The sequence below is a fragment of the Asparagus officinalis genome, chromosome 2 (assembly GCF_001876935.1).
Source record: "Asparagus officinalis chromosome 2, Aspof.V1, whole genome shotgun sequence".
Taxonomy (NCBI): Eukaryota; Viridiplantae; Streptophyta; class Magnoliopsida; order Asparagales; family Asparagaceae; genus Asparagus; species Asparagus officinalis.
The window spans coordinates 40,318,856-40,331,530 of NC_033795.1; the positions used below are offsets into that span (position 1 = coordinate 40,318,856).

The 12,675-nt window shown below is 34.2% G+C and overlaps 2 protein-coding genes across 2 annotated transcripts in view; one reads left to right on the plus strand and one right to left on the minus strand.

The window, feature by feature from the left end:
* On the minus strand, positions 645 to 1,169 carry LOC109831094. The gene has a single exon (XM_020398435.1). The coding sequence runs from the start codon at positions 1,167 to 1,169 to the stop codon at positions 645 to 647; it is 525 nt and encodes a 174-aa protein (XP_020254024.1).
* LOC109830693 (ADP-ribosylation factor 2) overlaps positions 6,792 to 12,675 on the plus strand; it is an 11,037-nt gene continuing 5,153 nt past the window's right edge. Inside the window, exons 1-2 of the mRNA XM_020398047.1 lie at positions 6,792 to 6,925; positions 7,104 to 7,253. Of these exons, the coding sequence (XP_020253636.1) occupies positions 7,106 to 7,253 (148 nt within the window). The 5' untranslated portion in view covers positions 6,792 to 6,925; positions 7,104 to 7,105. The remainder of the gene's footprint in view (positions 6,926 to 7,103; positions 7,254 to 12,675) is intronic.

The following is a 12,675-nucleotide window of genomic DNA, read 5'->3' on the forward strand; positions in this document are numbered from 1 at the left end:
AACCTCATTAATAAACGTTATTTGACAATTTAACGTAGAAATCAACTGAGAAATTGATATTAAATTACAAGTTAAATACGACACATATAGAACATCGATCAACACCATTCCTGGACTCAAAACAACGCGACCAACCATCGTCGCCATTGTTCTCGACCTATTAGGCAAATAAACAAGCATCAGAATCGTATTCTTGAGATCACTCAAAAACTCCTTCTTACCAGTCATGTGATTCGAAGCCCCACTGTCAAGTATCCAAGTAGGAGGCTTAGAATCCTTCACAGAATGATTATTGGTGTTATCACTAGAGTGATCCAACATGTTTAGTAGTTTCTGAAACTGCTCCGTCGATAAAACTTGAGTGTCGACGCTGCTACTTTCTTTGGCTAGTCCTCCTGCTACCGCGACATAGGCCTAATCTCGCCCTCGGAACTTCTCAATACGCTCGCGTCCTCTTCAGCCTTTGTACCAAGCCGGGTAACCTTGGAGCTCGAAGCAATCCGTGACGTCGTGCCCCAACTTGTGATAATGTGAACAATTTTTCTCCACATCACTTCGTTGTTTTGTCCAGGATTGTCCAGCTCCTCTTCCCTTAGCCGATGTATTAACCGCATTCACCATCACCTCAGGGCACTCCTCTGCCTTTATTCTTTAGCAATCATAGCATAAGCTTTATTAACAAGGGGCAAAGGTTCCATGTTGAGTATTTGAGATCGCACTATACCGAAAATAGCGTCGTCGAGTCCCATGAGAAATTGATGTAATTTCTCTTCTTCGTGCTCATGAAGGAAGTCGTGCACTACTTCACAAGTACAACTCGACACCCTAGAATATCTACAAAGTTCATCCCACATACTTCTCAATCGTGTGTAGTATGTCATCACTGTTATCCTATTTTGCCTAGTCGAGGCAATCTGGCCTTTCAACTCATGAATTCGAGGTGCGTTCCAAATTGAAAAACGATCACGTAGATCTTGCCAAATTGCTTTAGTTGTCTCCTCGTAGGCTATACTTGACTGAATGGACCTCTCGATAGAGTTGAAAATCCAAGAAATCAGCATCGAGTTGCAAGAGGACCAACTACTCACCTCCGGTGTATTCGGTGTCGTCTTCTGTAGTGTAGCATTAATAAACCTTAATTTGTTCTTCACTTTAAGTACGTTCGCCATCGCCTTCACCCACATATCATAGTTTTATCCATTCAGAATGCACGTGGTAATCACTGCTCCCGGGCTATTCGAAGGATACATAAAAAATGGAGAAGACATATCCAATGCCTTCTTGTTGGTTGTGTTTCTCTCTATCATGATATGGGCAAAGAAAAAGTGGTGTTTGATGGCAATGCAGTAGGGTTTAGGGAGAAGGGGCGGCGGCGGCTTTTGGTAGGGTTAAGATTTCTCTCAGAAATCTCTAACATGCTCTGATGCCATATAGAAATATGAGGAGAAATTTGGAGAGAAATGTTTTCCTTGATCAAGAAACAATACAAAGAATTACAACTTATACTGCTAGCTAACAAGATAACCAATTATCTCAACCGCATAATTATCTCCTATCTAATAAGTAACCAAATAACTAAAATATCATATCATCAACAAGACATTTCCTACTTTTCTTGTGTTTGACTGGTATTGATGTTTATAGGGAAAAGTGTATATGGTCACTATGATAAGTTTACCACTCACTAAAGACAAATTTATTTGTGATTGTTATGGGGGGTAATCTTACCAAAATAAAAATGCGAAAATAACATGTAAAAGCAGTAAATAATTGAATTCATCATAAATATTTGTTTAAAATAAAAAAATCATATGAAACCTGCAATAACATGATTATCGTAACTGTTATGAACTACATACCTGATTTAGGATGAAAAATACCTGTTTGACCTGAAAAAATCATATGAAACCTATATTATCATGATTGATCATAATTGTTATCAACTACATACCTATTATTAGCAAAAAAAATCTTATGAAAATAGTTAGGTTTCAATATCATGAGCACTTCAAAACCATGGGTAAAACTAGCAGAAAATTTAATAATCCAAATAAATATTGTCAGATTCAACATCCAACCACAAACTAAACGTGCCAATCCATATATATCTATAAAACGCAATGTTTGTATACCAAATGCTAACAAAAAAAAATATGAGTAAGAAAAGTAAAGATATTGGTGAATCCTCATCTGCACCATCATCAAAGATAAAAATAATTAAAACTTTTTTTGATAAAAAATAGAGTTGTTTATTTTAATGTCAATTTACTCTATTTTTTTATCAATGAGAAAATATTACTAAACCTAAACATCCAACCACCTTCGAAAAGCGGATTGCCTATACAAATGTAGATCGAGAGCAAGATGAGTGTGGGATATCATGGAATTAATAGAAAGTAAGGTAAAAGCTAATGCTGTAAAAGTTAGAGACCAAAACAAAAATTGGAAGTGTCCATACTGCAAAGATATACCCAACATGAACTGGAACAAAAATATTCTCTTAACACACGCATATGAAGTTAGTTACAATAAAACTATGGTCCATCTGAGTAAGGATTGTATTTGAGAGCATTGTGGATTAGAAATATATTTACAATCGCTAAAATAGAAGCAATGACATGTATCACTTTGCTATTATCGTGTACAACTTTGCTATTTTATGCATACTTAAATTTGAATGAACTTTATGACTAAAAAATCATTTGAAAACATTTGTTGATATCACATAAAATACACCAGTCACATGTATATGAAGTTTATCACTGAGGGCTTAAAACTTGGTCAATATAATCATTGTTAGCCATCCAGTGCAATATTAATAAATATTGGAGGTTGAGGTGGTGGAGGTTGAGATGGAACTACACCCTTGCCTTTATGGTTCTCTCTCCCACTTAATGATGTGTTATCAGCTATTACTAATTCAATAGAGAGAGTTAGATACAATATAATGTATAGCCTAAGCTTAACATGAATACATGAATGAAAAATAAAATATAATAAATGGAAAAAGCAAAACATAGAATTAAAGAGTACCTAAATGATTATAAATTGTACAAAAAATATGAAAATTAAGTCTCAGTGGTTACACCATGATTATACTTATCATAATAGTCAAACACATCGCCTAAGCAGTGTCATCCCTAAGACACTTCCACTCATTTGTTGATTCAGTTTGAGTTTTAGTAAAATCAACTAAATTATTGTCATTCTCATTTGTCACTCATCATCAATATGTTCATTAACGTCGGTCTCGTTGAGTAGTTCATCATTTGGATCAATAGTTGCCATGAAATTATAAAGTACCGTGTATGCCAATATGATATCTGCTTGTGTAGGAAATGGATAATGTGGCGTAGCACACAAAATCTTGAAACGATTCTTCAATGTGCCAAATGTAAATTCAATCTTAGACCTCAAAGAAGAATGCCTTAGATTGAACAATTCCCTTGTATTCTTAGGTGTTTTACCCGAATGTTCTTTCAAATAATAATGAACACCTTGGTATGGAGAGATGAAACCTGGTATGATGGGGTATCTAGCATTACACAAATTGTATTTGCCTACAATGTTTTGAGAAAATTTGTAAGGAAGACAAGTTTGCATATTAAATTCAAATTTAAGTTAAAATTTTAAATAATTACCATCGTAGACTCTCAATCCATATAGTTGTGGTTTAGATAATGCATCCTGAAGAATTCTATAATCATTTGCAAACCCCTCCCAACCTACTAAAAAATATATATGTGAATATCTTGTTTGGGGTACAAGTTGAAATTAAAATGACAACAATGTGAATTCTTCTAGATCACAAAATGTACCTTGTCATTAGCTCCTATGGCAATGATAAGTATTTGTGATCGTATCAAATTCTACAAAAGAAAATTTAATAAAAGTAGAAAGATTAATTAATAAGAACTAGAAATAGGTAAAGATTCAAAATGTGAGACGTGCGGTTTGCGGGCGTGCGGTGGAGTGGTGTGGGCGACACAGCCAACAACGTGCGGACGTGCGGCAACGACAGTGCCTTCGAGCTCGAACCCTAACCCAGATCCTCAACTGTTGATGGAGAAGCCGATGGAGAAATTGAAGTTTGCGAGTTAACAAATGATCTAAAATTGCAACAGAAATAACCAACATCAATTGAAAACAAAGACCTTTTATCATAGAATCAATCGATTTGTCCCCAAAACAAATCATACTAAGCAGCAGCAAAACCACCACCACTACAGTAGCTAAAACTAAGACAATTGCAACAATGGAGAGGTAAAATAATCGATAACTGATATTAAGAATAGTAAGACACTGAGTTCTTTATGTGCAATGCAACTGTGAAACGATGCAGAGAAATGGCTAAGTAGTAGTTCTTGCAATAAAAAATCTTCAAAATGATCAAAGTTCTCAAGGAAAAATACTGGTTTCATGAAAAACTCAAACATAAAAAAATGAGAGACTAATAAAAAAATAAAACTAATAAAAAAGTTTTACAATAAATCTCACCATTTTCAGTTCAATTTATCAAAAAAATTCACGCCAATCTCTTAGCCAGCAGATTCCTCAAATCATCCAACTATGTACTAAAAAAAGAAGAAAAAAGAAATAGAAAAGTTAGATATCAACCCAATTGATTCTCTGAGGCATAAGATCACTAACTTAACAATTAAATGCTTCAAATCAACAAAGTATCATCATCAAATCATTCAATTATCCAAATACTTAAATTGGAAACAAACCGCAAGTTAGTCCCCAAGTTAAACTTTGTAACATGAAACTGCTAAGTGAGATCAATTAAAGATCCCAATTCAACAAAATACAACGAAAATCTCGCCAAGCAATCGAGTACAAATCAAAATTGATGAAAATTTGCCCAATTGCCTCAAAAACATCATCACACTCCAAGTCCTAGATACCTATCAAACTCATTCTTAGTAACAAAAGTTAAGCAACATTGCTAACCTTGAAGAAGACATGCACTAATCAAGACTTGCAACAAATTAATACTATAAGAAACCTATGACTAATCATGACTGATTTAGATTAAGAGAAATAGAAGCAGAAGCATCCTCGACATTTTTTTAGCCACACGCCATAGCTCGCCGGAAGCATCACAAGTTGAGAACCGATCATAAAAAAGAGTAGGAAGAGGAGAGAGGATAGTCATTGAGCGTTTGTGAAGGTGATTTGAGTAGGGGAGTAAAAAAATTTAAAAGAACAAGTTGTGCATAGAATACTTATGGACGTATAGATCTCGATAGGCTCTCAATGTAGGAGAAGGAAATCGAAGATGGTTGCGCGCTCGAAAATGATGGAGGGTGAAATTTGTTAGAGGAGGAAGACGTGAAGGTGTTCACCAGAGGACGAATCTGGGCGTCTGAGCATGGAGGATGAGGCCATGGGACGAGACGGAGGAGGAAACTTAGTTTTAAAAATTTTAAGAGATAAGGGGAAAGATATGGGGGGAAATATTTTAGAAATTCATAGATTTAAAAATAGGAGGGTGAAAGATATGGGGGGGGGGGGGGAGGGGGGATATTTTTGAAATTACAAAAGATTTTGAAATAGGAGGTGAAAGATATGGGGAGAAATATTTTAGAAATTACAGAGATTTTGAAAATAGGAGGTGAAAGATATGGGGAAATTATTTTCAGAAGCGACAACTTAGAATTTTTTTTTTTTTTGGGGGGGGGGAAGCTCTAGCACTAGGGCACCAAATGTTCCTTTACGTAGGCCCCACCATTTTCGATGGTGATTTATGTCCGGGTAGCTTCTTAGACGGATGCTCTGTCTATGATGGTTAGATCCTCAAATAATTTAAAAAAAAGAAGAAAGTTACTATCCGTCTAGAATTCTTGCATTCTAGACAGGCATTTTCTATCTAGAATGTGAACATCCTAGACAGGAAAAAATCCATCTAGAATGTTCCGTAAAAAATACAACATTTTTTAGTAGTGACCATAGATTTTAGGTGAGGTAATATGATGACATTGACCAAAACTGAGCTTTTATGCCAACATTGAAGTTTTTCATTTTCTAATTTGCAATTTGCCATTTTGCGAGCTTCAATTGTTTCTTCATATCCTTGCATTTGAATGTATTTTTATTTTACATACAATTTTCACCACTCAATTTATGTTGGTAACAATTTTCTCCTATATGAGTGATAAACATACTATGGTGGCCACAACCTTATTTTCTCCTATTTCAAATTGCAACCAAACTAAGAAAAATGAAGGAATCCATTCACACATCAATTACTTTCCTCTTTATTTTAAATTGAACAAAATAAAGGAAAGTAGTGGAAATTATTTATACTTCATATTTTTTGGGACACAAACACAAAAATTATTTTTCTATGAAAGCAAAGGAAACACAATAAATTAAAGGAAACGTATTTCCTTATAATTATGGAAAGCAACCAAACAGGCCTTTAGGCCTTTGGCCGAAGGATCCTTTGAACTTTTGGAGGCCCAACTTGACACAACAATGTATTTATTGTATTGGTCCGTGCGGACCTGTTCTTCTGTTTAAAGCCTAGCTCTTTCATACACTGGGCCCACAATTCAACGGTGAAGATCATTTTCAGTGAACCAAATCGGGCGCCAGATTTGCTCAATGACGCGTCAGAAGAGAGTAAAAGGGGCCGGCCGGCCCTCTCGGCGGTCGCATGTGCGTGAGGCTCACGCGGCATCCCATTCCCTTCCAAATTTACGAAGATTAGGAGCTACCAGCACCCATTAGATCACCCACATACCTCGAGTGGGCCCCACTAGTTGGTGCGAGGCCCTATTTAAAACAAGGGAGGTCTTCGAAACTGACTGCACCCGTTTTAGTTTCTGCGTTCTCCGTCTCTTTACCCAAAACAGAGAAGAGGAGGAAGGAGAAAGGCCTCGATCTCGATCTCAAGATTTTTCTCCAGCGATTCTCTTCGGTAATCTCTCCTTCAATTTTTAGATTCTCTTAGATCTAGAGATCTTCGATCTTCGATCTTCGATCTTCGATCTTCGATCTCGAATCGATCTCCGATCTCGAATCGATCTCCTTTCGTTGTTGCTTAGATCTTCGGTCTGCTGGATCTGAGAATTTTCTGATCTGATCCGTTGTTGTAGAGATGGGGTTGACGTTCACGAAGCTTTTCAGCCGCTTGTTTGCGAAGAAGGAGATGAGGATTTTGATGGTGGGTCTCGATGCCGCTGGTAAAACCACGATCCTTTACAAGCTCAAGCTTGGAGAGATCGTCACCACCATTCCTACCATCGGTGAGTTCTAGATCTGTCATTTTTTTTCCAGTTTTAAAGTTAGAACTTTTGTGATCGAAATGTGGAGATCTAAGTTTTATACATAAAACAAGCTTGCGAGTGATTTTTTTAATGCGTTGGTTTTTATATGCCGTGTATGAAAGAATTGAGATCTAGGAGTTTTGCTAGGGTGGCGTTACTTCTTACGTTTAAGGCATCATTCAAATAGGACACTGATCAAAATAAGTATGGGAATTTTTTCTGTTGTATGAGGCCTGCTGAATCTTTATTTTAGCTTTACTAGTAATGTGCAGCTTTGGTCTTGTATTAAGATTAAGAACTTTCGACTTATTTTCTTAAGTTCTTTAGTAGTATAAACTCCTAGCTTCGGATCGGTTTTTTTAATTTTCTAACTTTGAGTTGTTTTATAAGTTCTCCAACTATTCTTTTTCCATAAAATATATGCTGCTAAAGGCCTGATTTCTTAGAGCATGAATGTGCTTTGTTTTCTTTGCTCGTGCTTTTTAGGACATTGTTGTTTAGATGTATTTGTTTTACAGTAACCATTAATATTTTAACATCTAGCCACAAGTCAGATGATTCATTAGCTAAGACAATAGGAGTTGTGATCTCTAGTCTACAAAGAGATGAAAAAGATTCAAATTAATAATACAAGAGAGTATTATTAGGACAAATAATATATTGGTTTTTTTTGATATTTTACCCCTCATGTCTAGGTATTTACGAGTTTACCCTCCATATCTCTCCAACAACAGATAAATCTACCCCTCACTCTACAATCTACCCCTCACCCTATAGTGTTAGGGAATATCCCAATTATCTAGAGTTTCTTCATCATTTGATGGTTTCACATGCCGATATAGTGGAATCATTCCTCCATCAGTAAGAGATGTAATCCTGTCCTCTCGATTCAAGATTCTTTTGTTTCTCCAAAGGTTTTTAGTCCCATTAGTCAAAGAGTTTAATGCTTGGGCCGAAGAATCTCGATTTCTTTGCTAAATATAGTGGATTAATGAAGGAAAAAAACTAATAGAATGATGACAGGTACTGGCGCCTCAAATGAGAAGAAGGGTTTTATATCACTTATTTGATCGATGCTCCCCAACTCAAAGCACGAAACAAGGAGTGAAGGGGGATGAAGTGGAAAAGGAGGAGGCTTGTTTGAATTGCTTGCATTTTTGCAGTGTCTTGGTCATTTCTCATAAATAGTTTTGTTCAAGCATTCCCTAGGCTGTTCAAACTAATGAAGAAATGCTTCGAGGATCCAAATTTGCAACAGGATGAACTAAAATTTAAGGAGAGACGAAAGATGAAGTAATTGATTTCTAAGAATAAGGAAAAGTTGTTGGGTTGAAATATTTTAAGGGGGATCAATGTATTTATAACCAACTTGAGGGTCAAAGTTCGTTTTCATCCAATCCATAAATTTTAGGAATGGGTATACAGGTCATTGAAATACTCTACCCTTTGATAATTAACATTGTTAACTAGGAAAAAGCCAATATGAACTAATTGAGGGGTAAAATTTGTAGATACATAGATTTGAGGGGTAAATTCGCAAACATGAGTTGAGGTATATATATTGCAGAAACCCCCATTATATAATGGTTTGTATTGATCCCACATGAAGGATTCTAGAACTTTGTGTATGCTACTTATCATACATATGCACTACAATAATAGTTAGTAAAGTAAAATAATTCTCTCCTAATGGATTGCATTTTCCAACATAGCAACATAAGCATGTTGTCACATTAGATTTCTAATATTTGCCTTGGAGAGCTGTTGTCTTATGGGTAGTATGACGACCACATCGAAGACCGTTTGACAACCATTGTGCTTGCTCAACTTCTATGGTTCTTCTAGTACGTGAGCAATTTTGGACCGTTGTATAAGACTGAAAATGTCATAGTGAGGGAGACAGATCCTACCTTCTTGGTCGTGGATCATTTAATTATATGATTATCACATTATCTAAATTTAATGCTTGCAAGTGGATCACAATCAAGCATTGTTGAATTTATTTGGTTTAGTGGATTCATTCACCACGGGCATGTTGTTTGACGATGGAGAAGAGAATATTATCCAAATAGTTTTGTTTGTGTATTTGCTCCGTGAATGGAACAATTATTTATTCAAAATGGGTGTGATATGCATGATTACTATAAAAATCATTAGTTTATAAATTGTCAATACTGATATATATAGGTTATGTTCAAAGAAGTATTAGATGTGTACTTATCACCGTCGCATTGTTGCTACCTTACATGTCGATTGTTGGATTCTATTGATGATGTGCCTCTTGGGGAGAGATATGAGAGGATAGCGAGATAATAAGTTTGGATTGGATTACTTTAGCGTAGAATTAACCCCACCCAAGGTAGAAAACACTACAATAGACCATTTGGTGTATGTTGTTTATTTTCTATTATTTTCTTACGGTTATCATCTCATATTATTTATTTTTAATAATCTTGTATTATTTTAAACAATTTTATCATTATCATCATCTCATATTTTGTACTTGTTGTAACCTTGTTAGTAGAAAATGTGGGAATATAGTGATAATAGTTTGAAAGGATTATTTGTGTAATATAGGAATATTTATACTACTGTATAAGGTATGATAAAATTTAAAGGAATGAGTACCTTCCTTCATCATTTAATAGAAAAATAAAGTATATATACTATTTGAGTTAAGTTTTAGTAGCTCTTACCATTATAAACAACCTTATGTATTATATTTAACATAAAAACAGGTTTGGCCCATAAGATAGTGAATGACTAGAATGGAGAAGAATATGATGCATATTGCTATTAATGTTATCATAATTATGATTATCTTATATTATTTTTATTTATTATAATTATTTATCATTTTTTATGTTTATTCATTTTAACTTTATATTATTTTACAATTGTTATTATCGCCACTATTATTATCATGTTATACTGTGCATTTGGTATCATCGTATTAAAATATTTTTTAGTAAAAAATATTTTGTCAAAATATATATATATATATATATATATACACACACACACACACACACAGAGTATGTATATGTATATGTGTGTGTGTTGGGGGGTGAGAGTTGAGCTACTGTCATCTTAAGTGGATATAAGTTTTTGTCCATCTAACTTTTTAACAATCGGATGGATATTACAATCAACTTTTTGTTCACCTTGATTATTATGTGCACCCAACAGTTAAAAGGTTGGATGGACAAATTCTCCTATCCGCTTAAGTGGATAGTAGCTCATCTCTCTCTCTGTATATGTATGGATATACGTATGTTACTAAATGCTTCCATAGAAGTTGTGAAGCAAATGATTGGTAGTACTATAGCTGGAAGTTTGGAGGACGTAACATTGTTTTCAAGTAATCTCTTCAAAATATATTATTATTGTATTCCCACATTTTTATTTTTTCTAAATATTTTTATAAAATGATAATAATGTGTAAGCAGATGATAATAACAATTGTAAATAATAATATAAGATAAAGGTGGTGATGATGATAACAAGTATTTGCAAATAATTCCTTCAAATTGTATTATTATATACCAATGTTTTTGTTTTTCACTTGAAAACATGTCAATAAGGTGTTGCCAATTTCACAATATTTGATGAAAATACAGATGATGAGATTATAACAAACAAAGATGATAAACGATATAAGATTATACAAATAAAAAATAATATAAAATGATGTTCATGATTATGATAATAATATACTATGAATTATGTTCCCTTCTATTCTAGCCAATCACTACCTCAAAGGTCAGACTTGTTTTGTGTTAGAAAATAATATAGATAATTGTTTAAATAAAGAGCTAATCAAACTTAACTTAGATATTATAGGAGATTGCAAGAAATTATGAGAAGAGCTAAGTTTAAAAATTTCCTTTAATTTGATAAATAAGGAAGTCTTTGTTAGAATGGATTTACATAATCTACTAGATGAAAAGATACATTTGACCTTATTTTTCTACATAATCTACTAGATGAAAAGATACATTTGACCTTATTTTTTTTACATAATCTACTAGATGAAAAGATACATTTGACCTTATTTTAGTCTATGTATGCGTTTTAAATTATTATGTATTTTAACATTTCTAAAAGGCTTATGTGAAAACAACTTGTGAATATACTAACCACAAATTTAAGGATGAACTATAGAGGTTCCCCCTGATGGAGAGTGGCCATTTGCCCAAAGGATTCATTACTTAAAAAGCCAACATCAAAATTACCTATACACTTTATATCTATTAAATAATCAAGGAAGATCCTTGTACCTTCAAAATTTATCACACCTTATAGAGTAGTATAGATATTCTGATATTACTTACAAATAGTGCCTTCAAATTATATTATACACTCTTTTCCAATGTCAAATGATTTGTGATGATGGGTGTCACCAGATCTAATAAGTTCAGCTGCCTGGTTGTGATTCACTTACAAGCATTTAATTTAGATAAGGCGTAGTCACATAATTAAATTGTCAACGGCTTGGGGAGTTTGGATCGTGTCTTCCATACTATGGCATTTTTGGTCTAATGCAATAGTTCAAAATTGCTCGCATAGCACAAAAAAATGTTGAAGTATGGCAAGCGAAACTTTTTCCAAACGGTCTTTGATGCAACAGTCATTGTACGCATAAGATAACTTTTAAACTTTTGTATACCTAAGGTAGCGGTGGAAAACTGATGTAGTAACATGCTATGCTTGAGAATGCACTCGATAATAAAATCATTACTTTAGTAACTATTGTTTTGGTGCATATGGATGATAATGAGTAATGCATGTAGATCTAGAATCTTTCATGCATAGTAAATACGGACCGTTATATACTACATGTCTTAACAGTACTCTCTTGCATTAGTAATTTCAATTTAGCTACACCATTTTTTTTATAAGGAGCATTAGTATTGCATTAACATTCACCACATTTCTATATTATAAATTTTCGTACTGAAGGTTATTCCTATATGTTGAACTTTTGCATTAATTTATTAACTTATTTACTAATTATACGTTTACAACTTTCAACTGGTTCTGTTATTTTCTAACGTTAAGTTGCTTTATAGGTTATTTGACTACTTTTTTACATAAAAGTATCCGTTCGCCGTTAAAAGTTCTTACAGCGTGACATGCCTTGTTGCTTTGTTATTGCTTTCTACGTGATTGATGTTTACCTTCATTTGTTTTCTGGGAACCTTAAATATTTGATGTATTTTGAGCAGTGTTACAAAAAGTGGCCTAGGCGTAGGCGGAGCTTCGGCCGCCTAAAAATGGCTGAAGCGGTCAATCTAGGCGGCCGCTCCGCCTAGGTGGCATCTAGGCGCCGCCAGCGTTTTGAAAAATAAACTGAAAAAAGATCCCAAACTCAAACCTGAACCCATAACCTAATAATAGA

What these genes read in the sequence shown, in the direction of transcription:
- LOC109831094 (XM_020398435.1), bottom strand. Translation starts at nt 1,169, where the DNA reads ATGGCGAACGTACTTAAAGTGAAGAACAAATTAAGGTTTATTAATGCT.